The 26,586-nt window shown below is 54.8% G+C and overlaps 1 protein-coding gene across 5 annotated transcripts; it reads right to left on the reverse strand.

The window, feature by feature from the left end:
- Positions 1 to 2,813: 2,813 nt before the first annotated feature.
- On the reverse strand, positions 2,814 to 17,416 carry MEIS3 (Meis homeobox 3). Of its 5 annotated transcripts, none has more exons than XM_027079996.1 (13): positions 16,582 to 17,416; positions 14,582 to 14,763; positions 14,203 to 14,362; positions 14,056 to 14,106; positions 12,819 to 12,869; positions 12,489 to 12,587; positions 9,563 to 9,674; positions 9,228 to 9,376; positions 8,212 to 8,288; positions 7,914 to 7,972; positions 7,724 to 7,807; positions 7,303 to 7,372; positions 2,814 to 4,704 (listed from the first exon to the last, which is right to left on the reverse strand). In XM_027079996.1, the coding sequence occupies exons 1-12, from the start codon at positions 16,591 to 16,593 to the stop codon at positions 7,323 to 7,325; spliced, it is 1,086 nt and encodes a 361-aa protein (XP_026935797.1). In that variant the 5' UTR covers positions 16,594 to 17,416; the 3' UTR covers positions 2,814 to 4,704; positions 7,303 to 7,322. The 5 variants fall into 5 exon arrangements, with proteins under 5 accessions (XP_026935797.1, XP_026935795.1, XP_026935796.1 ...); XM_027079994.1 differs by having other exon boundaries at positions 12,489 to 12,638; positions 16,582 to 17,415; XM_027079995.1 differs by having other exon boundaries at positions 7,724 to 7,810; positions 16,582 to 17,411.
- Positions 17,417 to 26,586: the final 9,170 nt, after the last annotated feature.

The raw sequence follows: 26,586 nt of genomic DNA on the forward strand, positions 1-26,586 counted from the left end.
CGCGCCTAGAGCCCGTGCTCTGCAACAAGAGAAGCCACCGCAATGAGAAGCCGGCGCACCACAACGAAGAGTAGCCCGCGCTCGCAGCGCCTAGAGAAAAGCCCGCGCGCAGCAAGGAAGACCCAACGCAGCCAAAAATAAATAAATAAATAAATTTATTTTACAAAATAAAAAATAAAAAGTGTGGCCCTGTTTCCTCATATTCTTTCCCCATGTCCCTGCCTTGGCCTGTCACCCCTGAAACCCACAAGGGAAGCCTTCCTTGTCTCTCCCAGCTTTTGGTGCTTTGCTGGCGATCTTTGGCATTTCTTGGCTTGTAGATACATCACTGCAGTCCTCCGTCTTCACATGGCTGTCTTTTCCTTCTGGCATGTCTGGGCACGTCCAAATGTTCCCTTTATATAAAGAACATTTTTATAAGGAACATGTTTACAGTCATATTGGATTAGGGCCCACCCGATGACCTCATCTGAACTTGACCATCTGCTAAGACCCAAATGAGGTCACATTCACAGGTCCTGGAGTTTGGACTTCAGTATATCTCTTTGGGGGACAGAATTCCACTCATAACACCCCTCCTTTATTCCACCCTCCATGTGGCAGCCCGAGGGGTAAAGCACAAACCGACTCTGTCCTTTGTCTGCTCAAAGTTCTTCCAAGATAATGGGATATTATCAGCCCTAAAAAGAAATGAAGCACTGCCATGACACGGATGAACCTTGAAAATACTATGCTGAGTGAAGGAAGGCAGACACAAAAGACCTCGTATTGTATAATTCCGTGTATAAGAAACGTCCAGAACAGGCAAATCCACAGAGCCAGAAAGTGGATTGTGGTTGCCTGGGGTTTCGGGTTGGGGAGGGGGAATCGGGAGTGACTTTTGGGTGTGATGGAAATGTTCTAGAATTGATTGTGGTGATCGATGCACAACTCTGTGAAGATAAGAAAGTCATTGAACTACACACTTTAAATTGGTGAATTGTATGGTATTTGAATTATATCTCAATAAAACTGCTATCAAACAACTTCCCTGGCTCCCCAGCGCTCTCTGGAGGGATCCCGGCCTCATTGCCCGGCCCCACGTTCTGATGCATCCGCGCGGGATGACCCCACACTGTTGTGGACACGTAACACAAGAGGCTGCAAAGCCACACACAGAAGACACTGCCATGGACACATATAAGGAGGCCCCCAGTTATAAAGACCCACTTTGCCACACGATCCCACCCAGACACACCCCCAGACCGTACCAGGTGGCCCAGTGTTCTCGCCCACCAACCCAGCCAGACACCAAGGTGGCGTCTGTCAGGGATTCTGTCAGCTGTTGAGTATGTTTATCTCAATTGGGCATTCCAGAATTGGGGAAGTTATCACAGGATGGATTCGGGGATGCCCTGGGCCCACGGTGAGACGGACCTGAGTGGGAAAAAAACATTAGTCATCTGATCTCCGTGAGCACCCCGTCTGACTGGTTGGCCACATTGAAGTTTGGGGTCTTTGGGAATCAGCATGAGTTCAGAGCCGGTGTCTGGCAGTCCCCGAAAGGTCTGATTATTTCCTTTTTCCCAGTGCGCAGTGACCCTGGTCAAAGGCCCTAAGTCCCTTTGGGGAAGACCCGTAGAAAGATGAACAGTATGAATTTTGGGCAGTGTACTGGGGTCCTTCCTCGAGGGGACCCGGCCTCCCCTCATTCAAGGGGCCTTGGCTCTGTAACCTGGCTCAAGCCTGGGGATTGATGGAGGGCCCGTGACTCTCTGGTTTTAGGATTCAGGTTAGACTTTGGTTCACTAGACCCAGAACTCTTCCGCGTATGCAGACCAAGCCAGAACTTAGTGGAGAGGACATCTATTTCCCTCCTAGGAGCGCCATGATCAACTCCCAGCGCCATGGTCTCTTCTGATTGTTGTTTGCGGGACTGTCCTTTGTGGTGGCCACGCCCACCGCGTGGTGGTGGCCACGCCCACCTGGCCTTCGGCGGCTCAGTGCCGCGTCTTAGCCCCTGCCGTCCCCGGATCGGATGATCCCACTGCACTTGTTTCCCAGTTCAGGGGCGGCCACCGTGAGGTCTGGTCTGCAGAGAAGAGCGGCCGTGGAGACACAACCAGGCTTTGGACATACGCAAGGTGGTCCCCAGTTATAAAGACCCACTGTCTTGTAGTCATGGACACGCACTCACACGGAGACATACAACCTATGAGGCACAGCGTGACAGCCACAGCCCTTCCTCGGTGACATACGTCCCATTCAGTAGTAGGCTCGGCGGCGGACACACTCCTGGAGGTGGCCGCTACACCGATGCCCCTCCCCACAATGGCACGTCGACCCCAGCATCCTAAGTCCATGGCCTCAGCAGTCATGCAATTGTCACACACACGCACATGCACCAACCCCGGTGACCACCTGGCCCTGCCATCCAGCCCCACACGGGCCACCCTGCAGACCCATCAGAGTCCCCGCCTCTCTGCCCCTTCCACTCAGCAACACCAACCCACTGCACAGGCAGCCTCACAACTCCAGGTTCAGCTGGTTCCTCACCCCAGGAAGTGGGGGAGGTATTTTTAGTTACAATTAACCTCCCGCCCAGTTTCTCTCCTCCCCCAAGGCACAGCCAATTGATTTAATTAGAGAGGATTAAATGAGAGGTATTTTCAACCAGGTGGGGGAGGGGGAGAGGAGAGCTTCCCCTCCCCCACCTGCCAGTGTCCCTTTGCCAGCCAGGCCAGGTTGCAGGAATACAAAGCCCTTCCCTTGATGTAGACCTCAGGCCTTGGCCCAGCCCTGCCCCCTCCCCCATAACCCTCCCCCACCCGCCTTTAAAAGTGGGGAGAAGAGGTGTCAGAAGTCCTTCTTGCTGTATATCCCTCGTCCATCCCACTTCAGTCCCCGGGAGTTTGGGGAGAGACAAACTGTAATCATAGTCACCAAAACAATTTGTAACTCAGAAAACAATCGGTGATATAGGCCCTTTAGAAATCATAGACTCTTAGAATTCTATTTTTAAAAATGAGGGGTTGTGAGGCAAGTGGTTAGCTCACAGCCTGCCTGGGTTCTAATGGGAACAGCCACTCTCCAGCTCTGTGACCCCGGGCGAACGATTTCACTTCTCTGGACCTCAGTTTCCTGATCTGGGAAATGTGGCCAGTGATCATACCTCCTCCTGGGGCTTAGTGGTAAGCGTTTACCAGATCGATAGGTATAAACCTCCTGGAACAGAGCCTGGCACAACACGAACTAGAGAAAGGGTAAATAAATGTGTAAAAGAGGCACCTGTACTCCCATCCCTACCCTGCTCTGCTTTTTATGACACTGTCAGCTTCTAACAGACTAAATGATGTGCTCATTTATTTGGCCCATCGTGGGTCTTCCCCACTAGGACGTCCGCTCCCCCAGGGCAAGGTCTTGGGTTTGTTCACTCAAGTGCAGGGACGAGCAGAGGGTGCGTGTCCAGGGCATACCCGTGGCCAGGAGGAATGAATGACGAGGTGAAGGCGGCTGAGTCTCAGAACTATGGAATTTCTTCCTCCGTTCTCCACCTGTTTCCCAGGCACCTGCTGGGTATAGGGTGCTTGCTGTCTGAGGCCCCAGGTCACCACAGTGACAGAGAGGGACAAACTCCTGCCTTCTGGAAGTGCTGAGGTTCCAGCCAACAATGAATAGGCAAATAAGTGATGGAAAGAATTCCAGGGAGGGGGTGATGGGGGACAGGGAATGAGGTGAGAGAGAGTGGTGGACAGAGCGGGGTGCTTTGGTTTGGCTGTTCCTGTCTTTGCAGAGGTGACCTCTGAGCCAGGAAGGTGTCCCAGGCAAAGGGAACAGCCAGGACGGACACCCCGAAGGGGGACTGAGCTGGTCATTTTCCACAAACAAGGTCAGCCTGCTGGGGTATGTTACCATGTAGCCCAGTCACTCCTGTTGTCCCCACTGCCTGCCAGCAGAGCCCCCTTGCTGACCTGTGGCTGGCCACAGATACACAAGAGAGCCCTTTTGAAGCACAAGAACTGCCCAGCTCAGCCTACTACATCAACCTGTAGATTAACGTGCTAAAAATTAATTGGCCTTTTGAACCATGAAGCTTTGGTATGGTTTGTTACACAGCAATAGCTAACCGATACATACAGAGGGCCTGAGGAGAGAGCAGGATAAAAAGCATCAATTATTATTATAATTAGTGATTCATGAGCTTCAAACTGATGAGAATTTGAATCATGGAAGAGACCCATGAACTCAGGTTGGTGGCCTTTTGTTTTTAAGACTTTATGCTTAAAAAAAAAAGGTAGAAGACAACACAAGAGGGGAGTGGGGGAGGGGGAAAGAGGGTGGGCTGGGAGGATGAAGGGAACCTCTCTAAATGTCGGATCTGGGTGACCCTCCTTCCCTGATGGCCCCAGCCCACCCCCAATCCCTTCTCTGTCCTAGGGGTGTGGGGGGGTACCCAGCTGCCATCTTCTGAACTCCCAGGCCCAGGATCTCAGCTCAGGTTCCAGGCAGAGGTGAGGGCAGAAGTGGGGCACAGGGCCTGGAGGCCTTGTCTTTGTCCTTGAGAGACCCTCGAGTGGGTGCTCAGGCCCCTCATGTCCCGGCAGGGCCCCAGGGAGGTAGGCATTGAGTTGGGGGGGCCATAGGAGGTGGGGTCCTGAAGCCAGAGGGCCAGGCGTCGACCAGAAGCAGGTATGAACCTGGCAGTCACAGTCCAGAGGTTGGGGTCTGTGGAAAGGAGAGGAGAGGCCAAGTCAGGAGATGGAGAGGGCGTTTGGACCTACATCAGGCCTTCTGCGCTGTCCCCACCAGCCCCACAGTGAGAGGGACACAGAGAGAGAGACAGAGACAGAGGCAGAGAATCAGAACAGAAATGAAGGGAAAGAGACAGACAGAGAGGAAAAAAAGACAAGGAGACAGTCAAGACAAAGAAAGAGATAAAGATAAGGAGGGCTTCCCTGGTGGCGCAGTGGTTAAGAATCCACCTACCAATGCAGGAGACACGGGTTCGAGCCCTAGTCCGGGAAGATCCCACATACCGCGGGGCAACTAAGCCCGTGTGCCACAACTACTGAGCCTGTGCTCTAGAGCCTGTGAGCCACAACTGCTGAGCCCTCATGTCACAACTACTGAAGCCTGCGCACCTAGAGCCTGTGCTCTGCAACGAGAAGCCACCACAATGAGAAGCCCATGCACCGCAACGAAGAGTAGCCCCCACTCGCTGCAACTAGAGAAAGTCAGCGTGCAGCAACAAAGACCCAACATAGCCAAAAATAAATAAATTAAAAAAAAAAAAGATAAGGCGAGAGGGACAGACAGAGCAGGATAGAGAAGAGACATGGAGATAATCAGAGATGGAGATGTGGAAAGAGAAAGAATGAGAGAGACAGAAATAAAGGGAGAGACAAAGAGGAAAAGGCAGGGATTGGGAGAGACAGAAAAGAGTGGGGAGAAAAGGCAGCTTGCTTGGGGAGCAGGATAAGAAGCTCCCTCCATCACTCTTGGTCCCAGAGGTCCCCTGACTCTGGACCAGGGCTCACCTGTCTGCAGTTGGTCAGGGCAGAGCTGAGACCCCCCAGGACCTGCCGGGCACTGAACAAACCTCTCCTCCCAGGCTCAGGCCTCCAGTGCTCTCCAAGCCTAAGCCCTTGCAGGTCTCCACTCTCATATCCCAGCCTTTCTGTGGGCCTTGATTTCATTACTCACCCATTTGACACACCAGCCTCAGCCCAGCCCAGTCCCTTTGTATGTCCGTGTGTGTGTAGTGAGGGACTGTCTTATAGCCTTTGCATATACTGTTCCTTCCTCTCCTGTCTCACTCCTCTTATTCTCCTGGTCTCAGCTCCAAAGTGCCCTCCTCCAGGAAGTCCTCTCTGAACACCCCAGCCTAGGCCCGATGCCCCCTCTGGGTTCTTCCAGTTCTTGGGTTCCCTCCTCCCAGCCCTGCCTACTGTAGGTCATTACTGTCTGGGGACACATCTGTCTCCCCCACTGGACTGTGAGCCTCATGGGCACAGGGCTGGGCTGTCATGGTCACTGCTGTGTCCCCATCACCACCCAGCACAGGGCTGGGCACACAGCTGCTCAGGGAATGTGTATGGAATGAATGAATGAACAGATGCCAAACCGAGGAGTCTGGACCTCATCCAATGGGCACTAGGGAGCCACAGAAGGGTTTTAATCCAAGGAGAGTCAAGATCTGATCTGTGGGGCTTCCCTGGTGGCGCAGTGGCTGAGAGTCCGCCTGCCGATGCAGGGGACACGGGTTCGTGCCCCGGTCCGGGAAGATCCCACATGCCGCGGAGTGGCTGGGCCTGTGAGCCATGGCCGCTGCTTTAGAAACTCCGGCAGCCTCTCAACCCTGGGCGTTTGCACATGCTGTTCCCTCTGCTTTTCTAAGCTGAGTGAACCTGCACAAGTGAACTCTTCTCTCCGAGCCTCAGTTTTCTTATCTGTAAAATGAAAATAATAATAGCTTCTCTCTTTTGGGGTTATTGTAAAGACTGAGAAGATACTCTAGACTGAAGACTTGGGAGAGTAAAAGAATGCACCCTGCTACCTTGCCCCCAACCTTCTGCCCAGTGGTCTCCTATTCATCCTTCAATGCCCTACCCAGAAGCCACTTCTTCTATAAAGTCTTCCCTGATATCTCAGAGATAGCTGATGATAGCTGTGTTTTATTGTTTGAACTGTTGGACTAGATTGCCATTGGTTTCTAATGTCCACTTCCTCATGAGCCCAGAATCTTCTCAAGAGCTGGACCCTACCTGAGGCATGTCAATGTATGTTTGGAAATGTATGTAATACGTGGATGGGTGGATGAGTGGGTGGGTAGGTAGGTGCGTGAATGCATGGGTAAGTTGACAAGTGGGTGGACATGTGGGTGGGGGGATCAATGTGGAGGTGGGTGAATGAGTGGGTAGCTGTATCTTCTGATGGATGAAGGGTGGTGGATACACACATGGATGGATCCATGGGTAGGCAGGTAGGTAGGTAGGTGGATGAATGCATGAATAGGAGGGTGGTTGTGTGGGTGGATGGATCAGTTTGGAGGTGGATGGATGAGTGGATAGGTGGGTGGATAGATGAATGAATGAGTGGCTGAATGTATGTTTGGATGGATGAGGGGGTTGGTGGATGACTGATGGATGGATAAATATATGTATGGGTGAATTGATGGATGGATGGATGGATTGGAGAACCCTCAGTTCAGAGACGCAGGCTGACCCTGCTCCGGGTGGGCTCACTGTTGGAGTCTGGAGGTCTTACGAGGGGTTGAGAATAGCACAGTCTCCAACCTAGTGCCCCTAGACCTAGGACACTCACATTTCTCCTGACTCCAGCCTCTATAAATAATGCCACTCTCCTTCTAAGTTCAAACTCATCCCCATTGATCCTGGAAGACAGAAGAGGAGTGTTAGTGGTCTTCACCAGACACCCCCATATGCCCCACTCCCCCTTCCTTCCCCAGGGGACTCCTCTATCAGGACAAACTGAGTCATCCTTTAAGAGGGTGCTGGTCCTTTAAGGAAAAGTGGAGCTTTCCAATGGGTGGTTGAAGCCTGGAAGAAGCAAACTCTGGGAGGAAAGGTGGGGACCAGGAAATCTGCATTTGCATCTTCGACTCCCCTTTTAAGCAAATGAAGCAAGGTATTTTTCAAGAACTTAATCCCAGAAGGTGGGGCACATTGTTTGGAGGAGGGGCTGGAGTGCTGGGGGTGTGGCTTAGTTAGGGGGCGGGGCTTACCTGGGGGCCTGACAGTCACTTGTGGCTGAGTCTCCGTGTAGGCCCCCATGGGCTGGCCCTCTGGGCTGAAGGCTGCACCCTGGCCTGCTAGGGGAGTTGACGGGTGCAGGCTGAGCCCCAGGATGCCCGGTTCAGGCTTTGATACTCCCCCGGGAACACTAGGCCCTCTCTTCCCACCTTCTCCCTGTACCTGTGCGGTTGGATTGATCGATCATTGGTTGCACGATGCGTCTCCGGGCGTTAATGAACCTGGGAGGGGGCCATGGAAACGGAGGAGGGTGCAGAGAGGGAGTAGAAGAGAGGCAGAAATGAATACACAGGGACAGAGAGAGAGCAGGCAAGAGAGGACGGATACAGGGGCGGCAAAGCAGAGGCAGGACGAAGAGAGGCTCCGAGGGGCTTTGGGGCCTCCTTCAGCACCGCGGACAGCGCTCGGCCTCCCACGCCGGGCTGGCCCACGGAGCGCCCAGGCCTCCGGTGTCACTCACCAGTTGTTGACTTGTAGGATGGTGAGCCCCGTGTCCTGGGACAGCTGTTTCTTCTGCTCCTCTGAGGGGTACGGGTGCTGTGGCCACCAGCAAGAGTCACCCTGCTTGCCTGGTTGCCCTCTGATCCCCCAGGCCTGGCCTGTCCAGGTCCCAGGGAGCTGGTGAGCCCAGGCTGAGGCAAGGCCGGGAGAGCTGGCGGCGTGTCTGAGCTTCTCCGTGTTCCCCGGGGCCCAATGGAGGGAGGCAGAGCCAAGCTTCGGGTAATTACACCGGTGGGTGTCCCCCAACCTCTTCCAGCAATTAGAGGCTAATTGGCCAGCTCTCATCAGGGAGGTGGAGCTGCGGGAGGGGGGAACTGGGGGAACTCCACCTCCCTGGGGAAAGGAGGCAAAGCCCAGCACCAGCCCTCTCTGAGTCCGATAGGTCCTTGTGCATGTCTCTCCCCGTCACAATCTCTATCTTTCTCTGTGTCTGTCTGTCTGTCTCTCCCCCAATGTGACTCAGTCTCCCCCTGTGTCTCTCTTGCTCTGACTCTGCTCTCCATAACTCCCCATCTCTAGCTTTGTTTCGGCCTCTCCCTGTCTGTCCTCCTGTCTCCCTGAGGCAGGGTGGTTTGCTGATTAAGGCCAGACTGCCTGCATTTGAACCCACTTCTGGCTGTGAGACCTCTGGGCCTCAGTCTCCTCATCTGCGAAATGGAGCTAACGACATCGCTGTCCTCATGGGGTATGTTTGGCTGGATGGTGGATGACTGATGGGTGGGTGACTGGATGGGAGGGTCTGGGGCGGGGGAGAGGACTGAATGAGTCCAGAGCCCTTAGTGGCACCTGGCACACAGGTAGTGCTCATGGATGTTTGCTCTTGTCAATCCCCATCTGCTTGAGAGTTTCCCTCAATATTTCCCTGCTGCCTCAGTCTCCCGTCTCTGGGTCTCTCTCCGGGCCTCAGTTTCTGTGCAGCCATCCTTCTCCATCTCTCTCTCTGCCCACCCCGCACCAGGGCCCCAGGGCTCTCACCGAGAGGTGCTGGAACAACCAGGCTCTCATGATGTTGGTGGCCACCTTGGGGAAGATCCCTCTCTTCTTGTTCTGCCGGCGCTCGTGGTCCAGCTCTTCGTCCTCTCCCCCAGAACTGGGAGAGGCCACATTTGTGTCTAGTCCATCTCCTGAGCAGGGAGAGGCATGCTGTGCTGTGGACGGGAAAGGTGGGGGACCAGAGGGACCCAGAACTTTCCCCCAAGGCACCACTCCACACCCCAGTCATCCTTGCCCCTCTGGAAGTCCTACCTGCTGTCTAACTTCAATCCTCAGACTGACTCCCACCTTTCCCCTCCACCTCTCAAGCTTCTCACCTTGGTCACTGGAGTTGTCACCACTCTGGGAGGCCAGGCCCCCGCTGGATGGACCCGGGGTCCCCAAATGTACAGACCCGCTGTCTTCTTGGTCTCTAATCCATGTAGTATTCTGGAAAATAAGAGTTGGAAGTCAGTGCCAAGGCTTGGGGTATAATATACTACAGTGGCTAAGACCACGGGCTCTGGAGCTAGGAGCCCTGAGTGTGAAGACTGTGTCTGCCTCTTTCCTGGCTGTGTGTGACCTTGGGCAAGTCACTTCACCTCTCTGTGCCTCAGTTTCCTCCACTGCAAAAATGGAGGACAACCATCCCCACCCCCTTCACAGAGTGTGGTAAGGATTCAGTGAGTTAATTTACGTAAAGGCACACGGCAGTCACTCAGGAAAGATGAGCTTGTACAGATCTCTGGCACCTGATCAGAAATCCCGGGAAGCCAGCGCTCTTTCAAAATTCAAAACTTTTCATATCTTTAGGCAGTGCACACGCCATTATTTCCTAACACCTCCACAGTGTCTGGGGCGTAACCTCGTCATCAAACTCATTAACATTTCTGCAGCAAAATGGATGAATATTTAACTAAGTGGAATAAATAAAGGCTGTAAATAGCCTCTCAGTTCAGGTCAGATTTTGCTGCCAAATAAATCTGCACTAAACTTATGGGGAAAAAAACACCAACTTCTAGTTTTCAGAGATTTGGTGGTCTCCAAATTGCAGATCAGGGAGTCGGGGGTTGTATTTTCTTTATCCAAACTCCTACACACTTTGAGGAACTTGACAATGTGTTGAATTCACCCCCTGCCCCAGCTGTGTCCCACGAAGCCTACCCACCTGCATAGATACATCATTTCTTTGTCATTTGGTTTAAGGTTCTTCAGTTGTTGGGAGGCAGACTGGGTGGAAGTGGGGATGGCAACAGCCGCCTGCTGTTGCTGAGCCCTGGGGTACACCCCTGCCCCTGGTGAATGTCCTAGACCCTGCCCTCTGCTTGGTAATTAGCCCCTCACCCCTGCAAATGGATGCATCATTTGTGTCCTTCCAGGGCTCAGCCTGAGACACGGCACCTTAGAGAAGCTTTCTCTGGGCTCAGAATATCTGTGTGCAATTTAGAGTTTGAGGGCTTTGGGGATGGGTTGTGTGCAAACGACAGAATCATGAGGTCTGAAGGCTTTTGAGCACTGCTGGAACTGTCACCCTGCCCTTCTGGCATTGGATCTGATCGGATGAGCGTCCACGTCAGTGTACCTGAAGCTGTCCTGAGACTGTCATGCAGCACGTAAGTGTGAATGTGCTTACGTCCGTGCCCGACAAGGCAAGGTTGTCCCTGGAGAAGAGGTGTCACGTGGGCAGAGCTAAGACACGCAGCCGTATTTGAGCGTGGTTGTGTCACTCTCTCAACCGGCCAGGTGGCTATACCTGGCAAATGCAAGGCTACGTTTATTTTTCTAAGCTTGTGGCTGTAGTTCTAGGGGTTGGGGTCCTATTTGGGAGACAGTGTGTGGTTATCCTGAGTCCTGCATGAGTGGGCAGGCAGCTCCGTGATTCTTTGGCGGGGGACGATGGCCAGAGGGGTGTGTTGGCAGCTGTGTGAAGATATAGAATATGGCTACGCCTCCGAGGGAGTTGTAACTGATCAGCACACGCACGTGGTGCTACTGAGCGGGTGCATAATACGGGTGTGGGGCAGAGGGTCCCTGAGGCTCATCTGTGACTGCTGTGTGCGCGTGCTCCAGTCTGCGTGGTCGTGGTATGGCCACGTGCCTGTATTTGGGTGTGGGTGTCATGTTGTATAATTGCTGCGTTGATAGCGTGACCGCCTTGTGGGTATGGGCCTCACTGGGATCCGCACAGCTGTTGTGTGATTGTTGCCTGGGTGCCTAAGTCTATGAAACTATAGTCTGATTGTATCTGAGACTGAATGAATCTGGGGCCACGTGGCCATTGAGTGGCAAGGTGTGTGCCCACACCTACAGCAGTCCAATTGTTAAGAGGTTAGGGTAGGACTTCCCTGGTGGCGCAGTGGTTAAGAATCTGCCTGCCAATGCAGGGGACACGGGTTCAAGCCCTGGTCTGGGAAGATCCCACATGCCGTGGAGCAACTAAGCCCGTGCGCCACAACTACTGAAGCCTGCGCGCCTAGAGCCCGTGCTCCGCAACAAGAGAAGCCACTGCAGTGAGAAGCCCGTGCACTGCAAGGAAGAGTAGCCCCCGCTCGCCGCAACTAGAGAAAGCCTGCATGCAGCAACGAAGACTCAATGCAGCCAAAAATAAAGAAATAAATTTATAAAAAAGAAAAAGAGGTTAGGGTAGCTTGTGTGTGTGTGTGTGCGCGCGCGTGTGTGTGTGTGTGTGTGTGTGTGCGCGCGCAGGCACTGTGGTTGCTCTGGGTCTAAGTGTGGCTGTAGCTGAGTTTATGTTGTAGGATCTGGGGCCATTTGGCTCCATCTCCAGCTGGGTGGCTGTTACGTTGTTGAGGTGTGTGTACTACACACACACACACACACACACACACACACACACTCTCTCTCTCTCTCTCTCTCTCTCTCTAGAACGGCACTGTCTCAGTCAAACTGTGTGATCTATGATGCTATTATGCCATTGGGCTGTGAGTGTTTAAGTATGTGGCATATGCTATCACCTTACTGTGAGCGTAATGGGTTTTGTGGCTGTCTGTGAACCTATGTGGGTGTAGCCAAGTCTCTGTGTGGCATCTGCAGCTGTTGGGGTGTGTATGCGTCCTGTCATCCAGCTGTATTGCAGTCTGTGTGGCTGTTGCATAGTTGGTGCCTGTCCTGTGGTCAGGCCATGTCTGACTGTGGCTGTCTCAGGCTGTGTGGTGTGTTGTGTGTGCCCTGATACTGGAACCCAGCTCTCTGGGCATGCCTTTGGTTTCAGGGCAATGCCTGTCGCCCCATCCTGGGGCCCACCTGATCTGGGAGGCTCGGGCAGGAGGCCGGGTAGTCGTTGAGATCCTCCCTGCAGCCGCCGTCCCGATCCTCGATGACCAGGTCGATGGGCATCTTTCCCTTGAGGCAGGTGATGTAGCGGTGACAGAAGTTGTCGCACAGGTCGTGGACCTGAGGGGGCACCGGGGTACTGGGGGGGCCACCCGGGGGCCAGGGCTGGGGTGTATAGGGATGGGGGTGGCCTTCTGCTCCAACTCTGGTGGGGAGAGAGCCTGAAGGAGGGGTGGAGGGGGCAAGAAGGGAAGGGATGGGGGGCAAGTGAGGGCGTGAGGGGAAGTGAGGAGCACTCACCTTCTCCAGCTCCAGCAGGTGGAAACGGAGCACTTGAATGGCTTGTATCATCTGAAAACAGAGACACAAGAGGGGAGGGAGAGAGGGAGCGAGGGAGCGAGACAGAGAAGAAGGAAGAGGAGAAGGCGAAAAAAGAGAAGAAGGAGGAGGAGGAGGAGAAGAGGAAGAAGAAGAGGAAGAAGGAGAAGGAGAAGAAGGAGAAGGAGAAGGAGGAGGAGGAGGAGGAGGAGGAGGAGGAGAAGGAGGAGAAGGAGGAGAAGGAGGAGAAGGAGGAGTAGGAGAAGGAGGAGGAGGAGGAGGAGGAGGAGGAGAAGAAGATGAAGGGGAGGAGGAAGAAGAAGAGAGAGAAACAGAAAAAGTGCATTGGATGACAAACAGAAAAAAGAGTGCAAAGAGAAACAAAGACAAAACGACAGGGGCAGAGAGAAATAGAGAACAGAGATGGAGACCCAGAATTAAGGAACAAGGGAGTGTGAGATTGAGATCAGAGACAAAGAAAGAGAAGCAAGAGGTGCAAGAGACAGAAGAGGACCCATCACAAGAAGAGTGAGCTAAGGTATGCTCTGATAATAGCACCACATCCTTTGCCTGCTTGCCCTTGGATCCATTTCCCACCCTTCACCTGAAAACTACATTTCCCAGAGCCCTTTGCCAAAGGGTTCAGCCAATAGGAAGCTCTGGTGGGAGCTGGAAAGCAAAAGGAAGGGACAAGTCGGGGTATTTCTCCCTCTCTCTCCCTCTCCTCCTTCTCTTCCCTTTCTCCCTCTTCTCTCTCCTCTCCTCTCTCCTTTACAGCTAACTGCTTTTATTCATTTTGATGTGAGCCCTGTTCTGACTGATAGAACAGCAAACACTTAATGAGTCCCCATTCAGTGCCAGGCATTGTGCTACAGGCTTGACTCTCTTTAACTCATTATACACTCGCAACAGCCCTACAAGATAGAAATTATTACTAGCTACACTTTACAGATGAGGAAAACGGGGCCCAGGGAGCTGGAACTACCTGCCCTGGTTCTTAGAACTAGTAAGTAGAGAGCTGGGATTCGAACTCAGGCCATCGAGTCCCTGTTCTCAAACTCTAGGCTACACTGCATTGCAAATGGGCAACAATGATCACTATTTGAGGACGTGGGCCAGGCGGTCTCCTCTTTGCTCCCACAACCAATCCCAGGGCTATGGAGAGTGGAACAGGAGACCCCCTTGGAGGAGAAGGAGTTGGGGAGGGCCCAGGTCTCACCAGATTGTCCAGCTCCGGGTTGGAGGAGAAGAGAGGCCTCTCGGAGCGGACCTGGGAGAAAGAGAGAGGCCAGGGAGGGCACATCCTGTCTCCTGCCCACCCCACTTCACTGGTTCTCCTGGCGCACAGCGGATGGTGGGTGCCCACCTGCTTGGCAAAGGCTGCGATGTCCTCATTGAAGGAATCGGAGGAGCATACATCACTGCCTGGGGGTGTGCCCAGCCCAGTCCCAGCCCCATCACGGGGAGAACACGTGGCCAATTCACATTTCTCAAAGACCAGGGCCAGCAGCGGGAAGAGCGGGTGTCTGGGGAAAGCAGGGGGTGAGAGTTCACGAGGGGAGGGCAGGGGGGCTGGGAAATATGGCGCAACCGGGAGGTGGAGAGGAGACCCAGAGGGAAGAGGTGGAGAGATAGAGACAGAGTGAGACAGAGTCAGAGAAGAGAAACATATCCAGAGAGACAAAGAAACAGGGCGGGGGCACATCCCGAGACCCCATGGAGCCCTCAGCCTTGTCCCCACTCACCCGTAGATCTCATCCTTCTCCCTCCTCAGGCCATCACTATCCAAGCCCAGGGGCGGGGGCTGGGGAGGCCGGTGGGGGCCGTAGGGCCCGGGGGCTCTCGGTGCCGAGGGCACTGCCTCCGAGAAGCCAGCCAGGGCTGCAGTGCTGTCCACGATGCCGGGGTAGTGGGGCAGCTCATCGTACTGGGTGGGGGGAGGTGAGAGGGGAAGAGCCCCAGGGACGTGTCAGCACCAACAAGAAACCTCCCTACCCTCGCACCCAGGAAATGCCCCCTCCTTGCCCCAGTCACCTGCCCTACTGTCCCCAAGTGTCCCAGCCTTGCTCCCTTAGGCCCCCGATGTCCCATGGAGCTGTCTGGGTGGGACTGAAGGCCCTGTCCTCAAGCCTTCCTTTGGACCCATGGACTGTGAAAAATGTCCCGTCAGAGATTCCCAGTGTGTGGGCAGGAGGGTCCAGGGGAGAGAGACTGACCCAGGTCTTGGATCTGAGGGTCAGGGTTGGGGGGGGTCAAGGATTGGCTGGCTGGTAACTGCTAGCTTCTCACAGAGAGTTAGGGGAGAGAGATTCAGAGAGAGGGAGAGAGATGTGAGAGAAGAGAGAGACTGGGAGGGAGATGCAAGAGAAAGACAGAGGGAAGGAGAGATTAGAGGGAGGGAGAGAAATGGTGAGAGAGACAAAAAAGGTGGAGAAAGAGACAAGAGATAAAGAGAGATGTAGAGTCAGAGGGAAGAGCAGAGAGGGAGAGAGACACACACAGGGAGAAGATACAGGAGAAACAGGCAAAGGGAGACAGGGTACAGAGAGAGAGAGAGAGAGAGAGAGAGAGAGAGAGGGAGGCAGAGACAGAGACAGAGAAGGGGAGAGAGAGGAGGGGAGAGAAATCGATTCTCGCTCCTGGGCACTGCCCATCAAAGCAGTTCATTGTTTGTACACAAATGTACACATACAGCCTCCCCCGCTTCAATTTCATTTCACAGATGAATATGCACGTCTGAGTGCATCTTAACTTGTCACACTCCACTCCCCACGTGGACCCACCACACACGCGCGCACACACACACAGCCAGAAGCCAGGCGCAGGAATGAATGAGTGGGTGAATGAATCAGTGCGTGAGACATTTAGCACAGTGCCTGGCGCACAGTCAATCAACACTTGTTGAACCAAAGTATAACCCGGCTCAACCACACCAACGCACTTGTGCCAACAGCCCCAAAGAGAAATCACGCGAGAGATTTCTGTGTCCTGTCATCACAGAAGCACGCGCACCGGTGAAGCCAGGGGACCTTTATGTCACCCACGTCCAATCCTTTCCTCGGAGATGAAGAAACTGAGGTTCAAAGAGGCAAAGGGACTGGAGAGGGGGAGGTACCAGTGTTCCTGCCATAGCGGGTGTGTGCACGGAGGGCTCTGAGTGTGTGCACGGAGGGCTCTGAGTGTGTGTGTGTGTCTTTCCTTTTCTCCTAACTTCTCCTGAGCACTGAAGTTAAATCCAACTGCCCCCCCCCCCCGTTCCTCCCACAATCCAGGGTGGCCCCCAATCCCTGCGGTATTCCTGCCCCCCTCCACCCCCAAGGGTGCCTGCTCACCTCTTCGCCTGTCTCTCCAACCCCAGGACAGTGGAAGAGAATCCCTTGGCCCTGCCTGGTGAGACCCACCTCTCCCAGCACTGTCCCCACGCCTAACCCTCTGGAGGACATGGAACAAAAGTAGACCAGGGAGAAGAATAGGGGAGGGACGAAAAAGAAGGCGGGGGGGTAGGATAAAGGGCCTGAGATGGAGGGGAGACCAGGGGCAGAGAGGGGAGACTGAGGGGCAGAGAGAGGGGAGACCCGGGGTTAGGAAGAGGGGAGATTCAGGGGCAGCGAGAGGGGAGGCAGAGAAAGAGATGGTGGAGAGAGCGGGATGGGCTGATGGGGGCCAGAGCTCCCCAGGGAGGAGATGGAAGGATGGGGGATGCGACCACCGGCCGGGGCACAGGATCGTCCGCCCTCAGACCTACCCTCCGGGCCATGGGCTGATGCCGGCGGCAGCTCCCGGGTCCCTCCAGGGCCTGGCCGGCGGGGAGGGCGCAGCCAGGGGCAGCGGCCCCAGATGGCCCGAGGGGCCGACGCCAGGGGGTGGGGCAGGAGGCTGGGTGCCCGGCCCCCCCACCCCCACCGCCGTCAGCGGCAGGCGCCGGGCCGTACGGAGGCTCCGAGCATGGACCCCCAGCCTCCTGCCCCCGCGGGGGTCACAGCTAGGGGCTCCTGCCAGCGAGGGCAGGGGCGAGAAGGCGGGGGAGGGCCGCCCGAGGCCCCCTCCCCGGGGCCCCCAGTCCCTCCCCCGGGTCCTGGGAGGATGGAACCAGCCCGAGATCCACAGACCGAGAGGCGGGGGAGAGGGGGGCGCGAGGGGGCCCGGCCCGGGGGGCGGGCGGCGGGCGGCGGCTCCCAGCGCGGTGCGGGGTCCCGGCGTTGGCGGGCCGGAGGGATGCTGGCGGCTCCGTCTCTCCCTCTCTCCCCCTCTCCCCCTCTCCCGGTCTCTCCCTCTCTCTGTGGTCACATCCGGAAGTTCCACAGCGGAGATGCTTAACCCACTGTCCGCCGGCGGCTCGGCCGCTGGAGGGGCGGGGCGGGGCGGGGCGGGGCGGGAGCGCCCGGAGCCCCTCCCCTCCCGTCGCCCTCCCCACTCCCGGGGGCTGCGGCCGCTCTCGGGGGCGGTTTTTTGTATGGGAGTCTCGCAGCGTCTGGTCTGCCTCGGTCCCCACCCCTCCTGCCTTCCTCTCTACACGTCGCGCGCTCGGGTCTTCTACGCCTGTCCCCCTCCCGGCCGCCCCAGGTCCCTGTCTCTCTCTCTCTCTCTCCCCGCTTTCCTCCTCCTTTCCACCCGACCCCGTCTCTCTCTCTCTCCATCTCCCTGCTTCCCTTTTTTCGCTAGGTCTTCGAGTCTCTCTCTCTCCATTTCTTTCTCTCTTTTTCTCTCTGTCTCTGTGTCTGTGTCTCTCTCCCATCCTCTGCTCCCCACAGCTCTGCCCCGCTCCTGGCCGCCCACGCTCCCAGTCAGGCCCTCTGATCAGTGCCTCTCCCCCTCCTCCTTCCCCTGTTCTCTCTCTCTCTCTCTCTCTCTGACTGGGAGACAGCTCAGAGGAGAACCAGAGGCTGGAAGTAACCAAACCCTATGATGTACTTTCTCTTCCTTCTCCAGCCCCGCCCCCCCCCAACTTCCCACCCCGGGAGACAGGGACACTTGTGCGCTTGCCTGAAGCCATCTGTGTGTGTGTGTGTGTGTGTGTGTGTCCCCAGCTGTGTCTGTCTGTGTGTCTGGTTGTTGGATCATGCCTGGTGTGGGTGTGTTGTTTCTGTTTCTGAATATAGTGGGTGTGTAAGTGGTGTGTGTGCGCACGCATGCGCGCACATGCCTGGAAATACCACTCTGCCCCTCTGCCAATGTTTCACCTTTGCCTTTTGGAAGTTTCTTAGCCTGAAACCCCCTCAACAGCTCTCAGGGAGTTTGTGATGGCATCTCCAAAATTGAGGGTAAACGATGTGCCTGGTTACACATCTGCTGGAGAGCAGGTTCACAGCTTTGACCTGATTCCCGGAGGAGCCTGGGACCCAGGCAGCCTTTGAAACTGGCGTTCTAATGAAAGAAAGATTTCCGCAACAAAAGTGTATTGAGTGCCTACTGTGTGTTGGGTAACGTTCTGGAGATGTAGCAGGGAACAAAAGACAACCGTTCCTGGTCTCCTGGTGCTCACATGCTACTGGGGATGGTGTGGGGGAGAGAGATTTGTCCGGTAAATAAATGTGTAAGTGTAAAATCATGCCTGGAGGTGATAAGTGCTCTGAGACGAAGCAGAATAAGGACAGGGGGATGACAAAAGCTGGACAGGGCAAGTTCTCAGAGGAGGTGACATCTGAGCAGAGACCAGAAGGAGGGGAGGGAGGGAGCCACATGGATGTCTGGGGAAGATCATTCCAGGCAGAGGAGTGGCAGGTGCAAAGGCCCTGGGGCAGGAATGTTTTGGAGGCCAGCAAGGGCAGGAGAGGGCATGGGGCTGGGGGGAGGGAGGTTGATACCCCTGGGATTCCTTCTCTCACTGGTTTTTCTACAGTAGTGTCTTTAGCCTCTGGTGGCCGCAGATTCCCAAGGGGATGTATAAGTGGGTATCAAGAGGCCTGTGAACTCCATCAGGTTGCCTGGCAAATTATGGTCTTGGTGCTTATGTGTTTTCTTTAGGGAGATGGCCCAGAGTTTTCATCCTATGATCAAAAAGGATACTTGACCCCCCAAAAGTTACAAACCATCACCCCAGAGTAAGAGCTCCAGAGAGAAATGAGACAGAGATCCAGAGAGAAAGGGACAGAAATTGGAGGAGGGGACAAAGACCCAGAGAAAGGAGGGCAGAGATGGGAGGGGGAGACAGAGTCAGAGAGAGAGAGAGAGAGAGAGAGAGAGAGAGAGAGAGAGAGAGGGAGGGAGGGAGGGAGGGAGGGAGGGGGGGAGGGAGGGGGAGAGGGGGGGGGGGGGGGGGGGGGGGGGAGGGAGGGAGAGAGAGAGAGAGAGAGAGAGAGAGAGCTGCAAGCCGTACACCCACCCCTGCTGGGCTCTCTAAGGTTATGTTTATGACCCTCATAAACAGCTCCACCTCACCCCACCCTGCTGCTCTTACCTCCTCCCAGCTTGTGGACCTTAAGCCAAACCACCCAGGCCAGGTAAGCGGGTGAGAGAGCTGCAGCTACAGCATGACGGACTGAGGTTAGGACAGCAGCGGCACTTCCCAGAGGGAGAGGGCAAGCTGGAGGGCTCTGGCTGAGGGCGAGGATGATGGCCCTGGTCCCCCTCAGGCCTGGGGAAGGCTGTTCCTCGTCCAGCCAGGATTCAGCGTCACCTCCAGCCCACACCCCCATCTCTGTCTCTCCCTGGATCGCTTTCTCGCCGGTCCTCACTCTCTCTGTCTCATCCAGGATCTCCATCCCTGTCTTTCTCTGTGTCCCTGACTCTTGTCCTCGGACCCCCCCTCGGCACACCACCAACCTTCCTTCCTGGCTATGCCTGGGTCTCCTCCAGGAATCTGGGGTCCAGACCCACCTCAGACCAATTCTTCCTTCCCTAAGCCTCAATCTCCCCGTCAGCTGGATGAGCCTTGGGCCTGAGGAGTGAGGAGTGATGGCGAAATGGTTAAGCTGGTAAGTGCCAGGACTCTGGGCACCTTGTCTGAGTCCGGTGTCCTCAAGCCAAAGGGTGCTCCCCCTGAAACTTTCCCACGCACTGTCATGCGGGTGACGCTGGCCCTTTAAGGCAGGCGGAGGGGCAGGGGAGAGCCTTTAATCACTGCCACACACACCCCGCCCCCCAGATAAGGGTTTTGGGGTTTTGGAGCAGAAAATTTATTTAAATAACTTTTTAATTAAAGATGCAAAGCTTTTCTGGGTGCACCCCCTCCGCTCCCAGCCGAGGCTTAGGGTGCGGGAGCCAGGGGTCTGGGCCCCCAGCCTCTCTTTGGGTCTTGGGGGATGTGTGTTGAGGTCCCCTGGCCCAAGCTGATTCTGAAAACAAGGAGGGTGGCCTGATCTGATGGGGGGGGCAGGGGGCGGTAAGTGGATGGAGGGGAGGAACCAGCTGTGTCTTAACTGGGTGGCGGCCTTGGTGAAGCCAATGGGGCAGGGCGGCCGGGGAAAGGCAGAAACAGTGGCGCAAAGAGGGAAAGAAGGAAAGGGGGTCAGACTGAGGCCCAGAGCGAGCCGGACAGAGGAGGGGGTCGGGGGGAGAGGGAGGGAGAGACAGAGGCAGAGAAGACAGGAGACAGAGACCAGAGTTACTCCTTGCATCACTCAGCCCCCAAACAAGGAGGAGGGGCTTGAACTCTTGGGCATAAATCTTTTTAATTAAAGAGAAGAGCAAGGGGAAAGCAGGAGTGTCTGTGAGAGAACCTGCTGGGGAAGGCAAGATACTGGAGGGAGGAGGCAGGAAGCTGGTTTTCTCACTCCTGCTGCCTCCATTCTGTCTGACACACACACAGACACACCCTGGCCTGTCTCTCTCAGACCTCAGGCCTCCTCTGCAGAGCTGGTTTCCCCCAGCGTGGCCACCAACCTCTCAGTGGCTGGGCAGGACCCTGTTGCTCTCTTCGGCCCCCCCACAGGGGCTGTGCCCACCAGGGAGCGGCGACCCCCAGGGAACCCCAGGGGTCCCCAGGGTCTGCGCTCCGAGGCTGTGGGAGCCGAGGGAGCGAGCGAGGACCAGCTCAGGGCCTCCCATCTTCCCTCGTGGGCCTGCGAGCTCTCCACCTCAGTTTCCTCTCTTTCTCATCAGCTGCGTTCGCCTCGCCCTCCTCCCCCACTCCTAGTCTCTCTCCAAGGGTCTGTATCTCAGGGGTGGGGAAAGTGGATCCTACACGAGGGGGCCTCTGTGTCTCTGTTTCGGTCTTGGGTGTCTGTCTTTCCAGCTGTTTGCCTCATGTGTCTCTCCCTCTATATTTTTGTCTCTCTATCTCTGTGTCTCTCTTTCCCTGGGCGATCTCTCTGTGTCTCTGTCTCCATCTCTCTCTCTCTCTCACTCCCAGTCTCTCCCCTTCTCTTTGTCTCAGACCTCCCTCCCTCCCCCACCTCCAGTCCGTCCCTGGGGACCTGTGTCTCGGCCTTTGTCTCTCCACCTCTCTGCACCCTCATCCCCGTCCAAGCCCTCCTCCACCCGGCTGCCCAGGCCTTTCATAGATGCATCGCACCAAATCCCCAGTTCCTTCCCCTGTGCCTGGCCCGGCCCCAGGAGAAGGAAGCATTTATGCTGGTGGGCCCCCTCTCCTCCGCTCCCGGGCCCGGCCCTCCGCCTGCCGCGCAGGCCCATCCAGCACCAGAGCTGGTGACTCCGGAGGCTCATTTGTCACCCGCTGCCTGCCGCCCCACCAGGCAATCGTACCATTAGCCATGGCTGGCCAGAGGCCACCGGGAGGACCGGGCCTGACGCGGGCGGAGGAGGGGCACAGGGCCGCACTCCCCACCCACTTCCCGTCTCTCCGGCCTCTCTCTCCTTTTTCTCCGCATCTGCCTCCCTGTCTCCTTTCTGGGTCTCCCCTCTTCACTCCTCTTGCTGCCTATCCCCTCACCCCACCCCCATTCCTCTTTCACTGTGTCCCTCCTTGTCTTGGGTGTGTGTGTGTCTGTCCATCCATCCGTCTGTCTCATGTGTCTCTCCCTCCATCTTTTTCTCTCTCTCTGTCTCCATCTCTCTCTCTCTCTCTGTCTCTCCCCCCTTCCCCTCCCCATCTCTCTCTATCTCTGGGGACCTCTTTCTCTCCTGTCTGTCTCTGTTGCCCTCCCCCCACCCGATATTTTGTTCTGGACGCCCTCCCTTCTCTCCTGACCCCAGCTGCCCCTTTTCAATCCATCATCCTAGACGTTTCCTTCCCTCCCCACCCAGGGGGAGAAAATTGCTGGGAGAGGGCAGGGGGAGGAGGACGGGTACCCTGGGAGGCCCGTCCCTTCTCCCCCCACCGCCAGCCCTGAGTGCCTGGAAGTCCTCCCTAGAGTCTGACTTCAGTCCTCAGGGAGACAGCAGGATGCAGATGAGGTGCCAGGAGCAAGCCCTCCCTGTTCCCTGGAGGGACAAGAAGCTCTGTGCTCCCAGGGGCGAGGCAGGGAGAAGGGGGCTGGGGGGCGTGGGGCAAGCGGAGGGGGAGACCTGGGCACCGTTGTGCCTCCCCTCGTTCCTTGGTGCCCACAGATTTTCCCACGGGAACAGGGATGCCCCATTCACACCCCTCTGACCCAATAGCAGTCCCCACGCCACCGCCTGGGACGCCCCCCACTGAATGAAGCGGCCGGGGGTTAGTAAATAAACGCCCCAATTTCTTCACCCCGGGTTGGGCCCCCAAAGAGGGTTCTACAGAGTCCCCAGCGGACCTCGTTGTCTACAGGGGGTGACCTGTGTGTCAACACACCCCTTAATGGTTTCCTTCCCTGTCTCCCCTCCAGTGTTTCCTGGAATCGCCTTCCAAACAAGCCACTTGCTTTGGGCTGACTTCTCTGGAGCCCAGCCTGAGACGGCGGCCAGCCAGGGACATGGAGGATGGGCAGAAAGGGGGGCAAGGTGAGAAGAGATGCCCCCCCCTGTGATGGTTAATTGTATATGTCCACTTGGCTAGGCTATGGTAGCCAGTTGTTTGGTCAAACACCAGCCTAGATGTTGCTGTGAAGGTATTTTGCAGAAGAGATTCACACTGAAATCAGTTGACTTTGAGTAAAGCAGGTTAACCTCCATAATGTGGGTGGGCCTCACCCAATCAGTTGAAGGTCTTAAAAGGAAAAGACTGAGGTTCTTTGAGAAAAGGAATTCTGCTTCCAGACTGCCTTCAGATTTTTTTTTTTTTTTTGCGGTACGCGGGCCTCTCACTGTTGTGGCCTCTCCCGTTGCGGAGCACAGGCTCGGACACGCAGGTTCAGCGGCCATGGCTCACCAGCCCAGCTGCTCCGCGGCATGTGGGATCTTCCCAGACCGGGTCACGAACCCGTGTCCCCTGCATCAGCAGGCGGACTCTCAACCACCGCGCCACCAGGGAAGCCCTGCCTTCAGATTTGAGCTGCAACCTCAGTGCTTCCCTGGGTTCCCAGTTTTGGACTTGCCAGACCCCACAATCACATAAGCCAATTCTTTAAAATAAATCCTTTACTATCTGTCTATCTACCTATCTAACTATCTATACATCCTACTGGTTTCATTTCTCTGGGGAACCCTTACTAATATACTTCCAAAATCTAAATTGCTATGAGCATGTGAGGCATGACAAAGAAATAAAAAGAACATAAGGGTTCAAGAGGTAGTACCCTTCGGGGCTTCCCTGGTGGCGCAGTGGTTAAGAATCCATCTGCCAATGCAGGGGACACGGGTTCGACCCCGGTCTGGGAAGATCCCACATGCCACGGAGCAACTAAGCCCGTGCGCCACAACTACTGAGCTTGAGCTCTACAGCCCGTGAGCCACAACTACTGAGCCCAAGTGCCACAACTACTGAAGCCCACGCGCCCAGAGCCCGTGCTCCACAGCAAGAGAAGCCACCGAACGAGAAGCCCGCGCACTGCAACGAAGAGTAGCCCCCACTCGCCACAAATAGAGAAAGCCCGCGTGCAGCAATGGAGACCCAACGCAGCCAAAGAAAGAAAGAAAAAAAAAGATGTAGCATCCTTCAGCAGATGAATGGATAAGCAAAATGTGGTATTTTCCTCCAGTGGAATATTATTCCTCCATAAAAAGGAATGAAGTTCTGCTCCATGCTACCGCATGGATGGACCTTGAAAACATTAGTCATGCTGAGTGAAAGAAGCCAGTCAAAAAATACCACACGTTGTAGGATGCCCGTTATGTGAAACGTCCAGAATGGGCAAAACCATAGAGACAGGAAGTAGGTTAGTGGCTGCCTGGGGATGGGGTGGGGTGCGAATGGGGCGTAACTCCTAACGGGTACGGGGTTTCCTTTAGGGGAGATGAAAAAGGTCTGGAACTAGATAGTGATGATGGTTGCGCCACATCGTGGTGGTACTAAATGCCTCTGAATTGTGCCCTTGAAAATGGTTAACATGGTACATTTTATGTTATGTGTATTTTACCACAATTAAAAAAAAGAGTTCAAGATGCAGCGATCCATAGAAACTCGAGACAAGAGGCGGTGGTGAATTAGCTCTAGAGATGGTGTGTTAATTTCCTGCTGCGATTGTAACAAATTAGTGCAGTCTCAGTGACTTAACACGAATTTATTCTCTCACGGTTCTGGAAGCTGAAAGTCCCGAATCAGTCCCAGTTGGCCAAAATCAAGGTGTCAGCAGGGCTGCAATCCCTCCAGAGGCACTAGGGGAGAATCAGTTCCTTGCCTCTTCCGGCTTCTGGGGGCTGTGGCATTCCTTGGCTTGTAGCCACATCGCTCCAATCTTCAAGGCCAGCATCCTCAAATCTCTGCCCCGTCTTCCCATGGCCTCCTCCTCTGTGTGTAGTATGATCTCCTCTTTGCCTCCCTCTTCTAAGGACCCATGTGATCCAGGATCATCTCCCCATCTCAAGATCATTAATGTAATCACACCTGCAAAATCCTGTTTTGTCATATGAGGGAACACATTCACAGTTTCTGGGAATTAGGATGTGGATATCTTTGGCGGGCTATTATTCAGCCTACCATGAAGGGCCACCAACTATTCCTCCCCTCCTTCAAGGGTGCCCTCTCCACCCACCAAGAGGTGGTGTCTATTACCCTGCCCCTTGAATCTTGTGACTTGCTTTGACCCACAGAATATGGCAGACGTGGCCTTACAGCTTCCACGGTGGCTCTCTTGGAACCCAGCCACCATGCTGCAAAGAAGTTGGTCTAGACAACTAGGAGAGGAAGGGGGGCTCCAGGGAGAAGTGAGGTGGCCCAGCCCACAGACAGCGCCCACTGCCAGCCATGAACGAGGGCACCTTGCACATCTGAGCCCCAGCCAAGCCCCAGGATTAATGCAGCCACACGATGACGTCAGCCAACACCACCATCAACACAGAGAATCGTTAAAATCATTGTTTTAACCCACCGAGTTTCAGGGTGGTTTGTTACTCAGAACTAGATAACTGATAACAGAGACACAGACACAGGGGCAGTGGGCAGGGGCCACTGACATTTGGAAACGGAGAGATAAGGTGTGGGGGGCGGAAGATACAGATCAAGGAAGCAAAGCAGAGAAACAGAGGTGGAAGGGTCAAAAAGAGACAGAGACCTCTGGAAAGAGACGGGTCGGGGAGAGACAGCAGCGCACAGACAAGATGCAAAGAAAGAGAGAAACAGAAATTGTCAAGAAAGACAGGGGCTAAAGAAAAAGAAAAAAGAAAAAAGAAAGAAAGACACGGGCTCCTGTCAGCCCCAGCTAAGCTTTCAGCTGACAGCCAGCATCAACTGTCAGCCATGTGAGTGAGTTATCTCACGAGTTAGTGAGTTGCCTTCAGATAACTGTAGGCTCATCCGACAGCTGATTGCAATCGTGAGAGACCCCAAGTCAACCCCTAGAGCCTAAGTCAACTGGAGCCAACCACATAACCATGAGAGACAATAACTTGTCATTTTAAGCCACTAAGTTTTGGATGGTTGTTTTGTAGCAACAGATACCCAGAACAGGATGCATGGAGTGTCACAGAAAGGCAGGCGAGGAAATCGGGGGAGGTTTTAAGCTGAAGATTTAGTTGGAGGAAATCGATTAAGAACTTGGGAAACTGTGAGAAAGATGAAGCAGAGGAAATGTGCATTTCAGAATTTGGGGAAGGTTAGAGGCTCAGGCCTGGATCCCAGAACAGAGGATCTAGGGCCCCTTTGCATGCATTTCAGTGGTGGTTTCATCCAGTACCCACAATCTGATTGGTCTTTGGAGCACCAGCTCTGTGAGTTCCCTCAAACCTTTTTGCAGAAGAGACTGTTCATTGCCTGATAACCTCCAATTTCCCGCTTTTCCTTAAAAATTCTCTATGATTTTTAGCATAATGACTCAGAATTAAAACTCCTTTTTCTCCAGCTCTTCTTGCAGCTCAGCGTGGCCAGATGATTCAGGTCTGGACACTGAGACGTAGCAGGAATCGTTAAGTGGAACTCCTGGGTCAAAGCCTTACAGAGGATGGTGGATCCGGGACCCGTCCTTCCCTCTCCATCCTTCTGGTTGGAGGATGATGACATGGAGGTGCACCATCCTGGACTAAACAGATGAGGGTCATATTCTAGCTACGTCAGAACAACAAGGTAGAAGCAGGTTCTGTACTGCCCCCCTGCAATAGGGGTGCTATGCCAGACGTGAACTGTTGCATAAGAAATAAACTCTTATCTTATTTAAACCACTATTATTTTGGATCCTTGTTATTCACATCTAAACCCATATCTAACTGCTATTAATAAAAATCTGATTAGGAAGCTCTTACGAGGACTTACATACATCCACCCTCTTCCGGTTCTGGAAATCACCCCCCTTCTATTGCCCAGCAGGCTAGGGGGAGTAATAGCTCCCCTCCCACCTCTGCTAGCCCC

This window comes from Aethalodelphis obliquidens, unplaced genomic scaffold (assembly GCF_003676395.1).
Source record: "Aethalodelphis obliquidens isolate GAN/ISIS:26980383/991018 unplaced genomic scaffold, ASM367639v1 scaffold43, whole genome shotgun sequence".
Classification (NCBI taxonomy): Eukaryota; Metazoa; Chordata; class Mammalia; order Artiodactyla; family Delphinidae; genus Aethalodelphis; species Aethalodelphis obliquidens.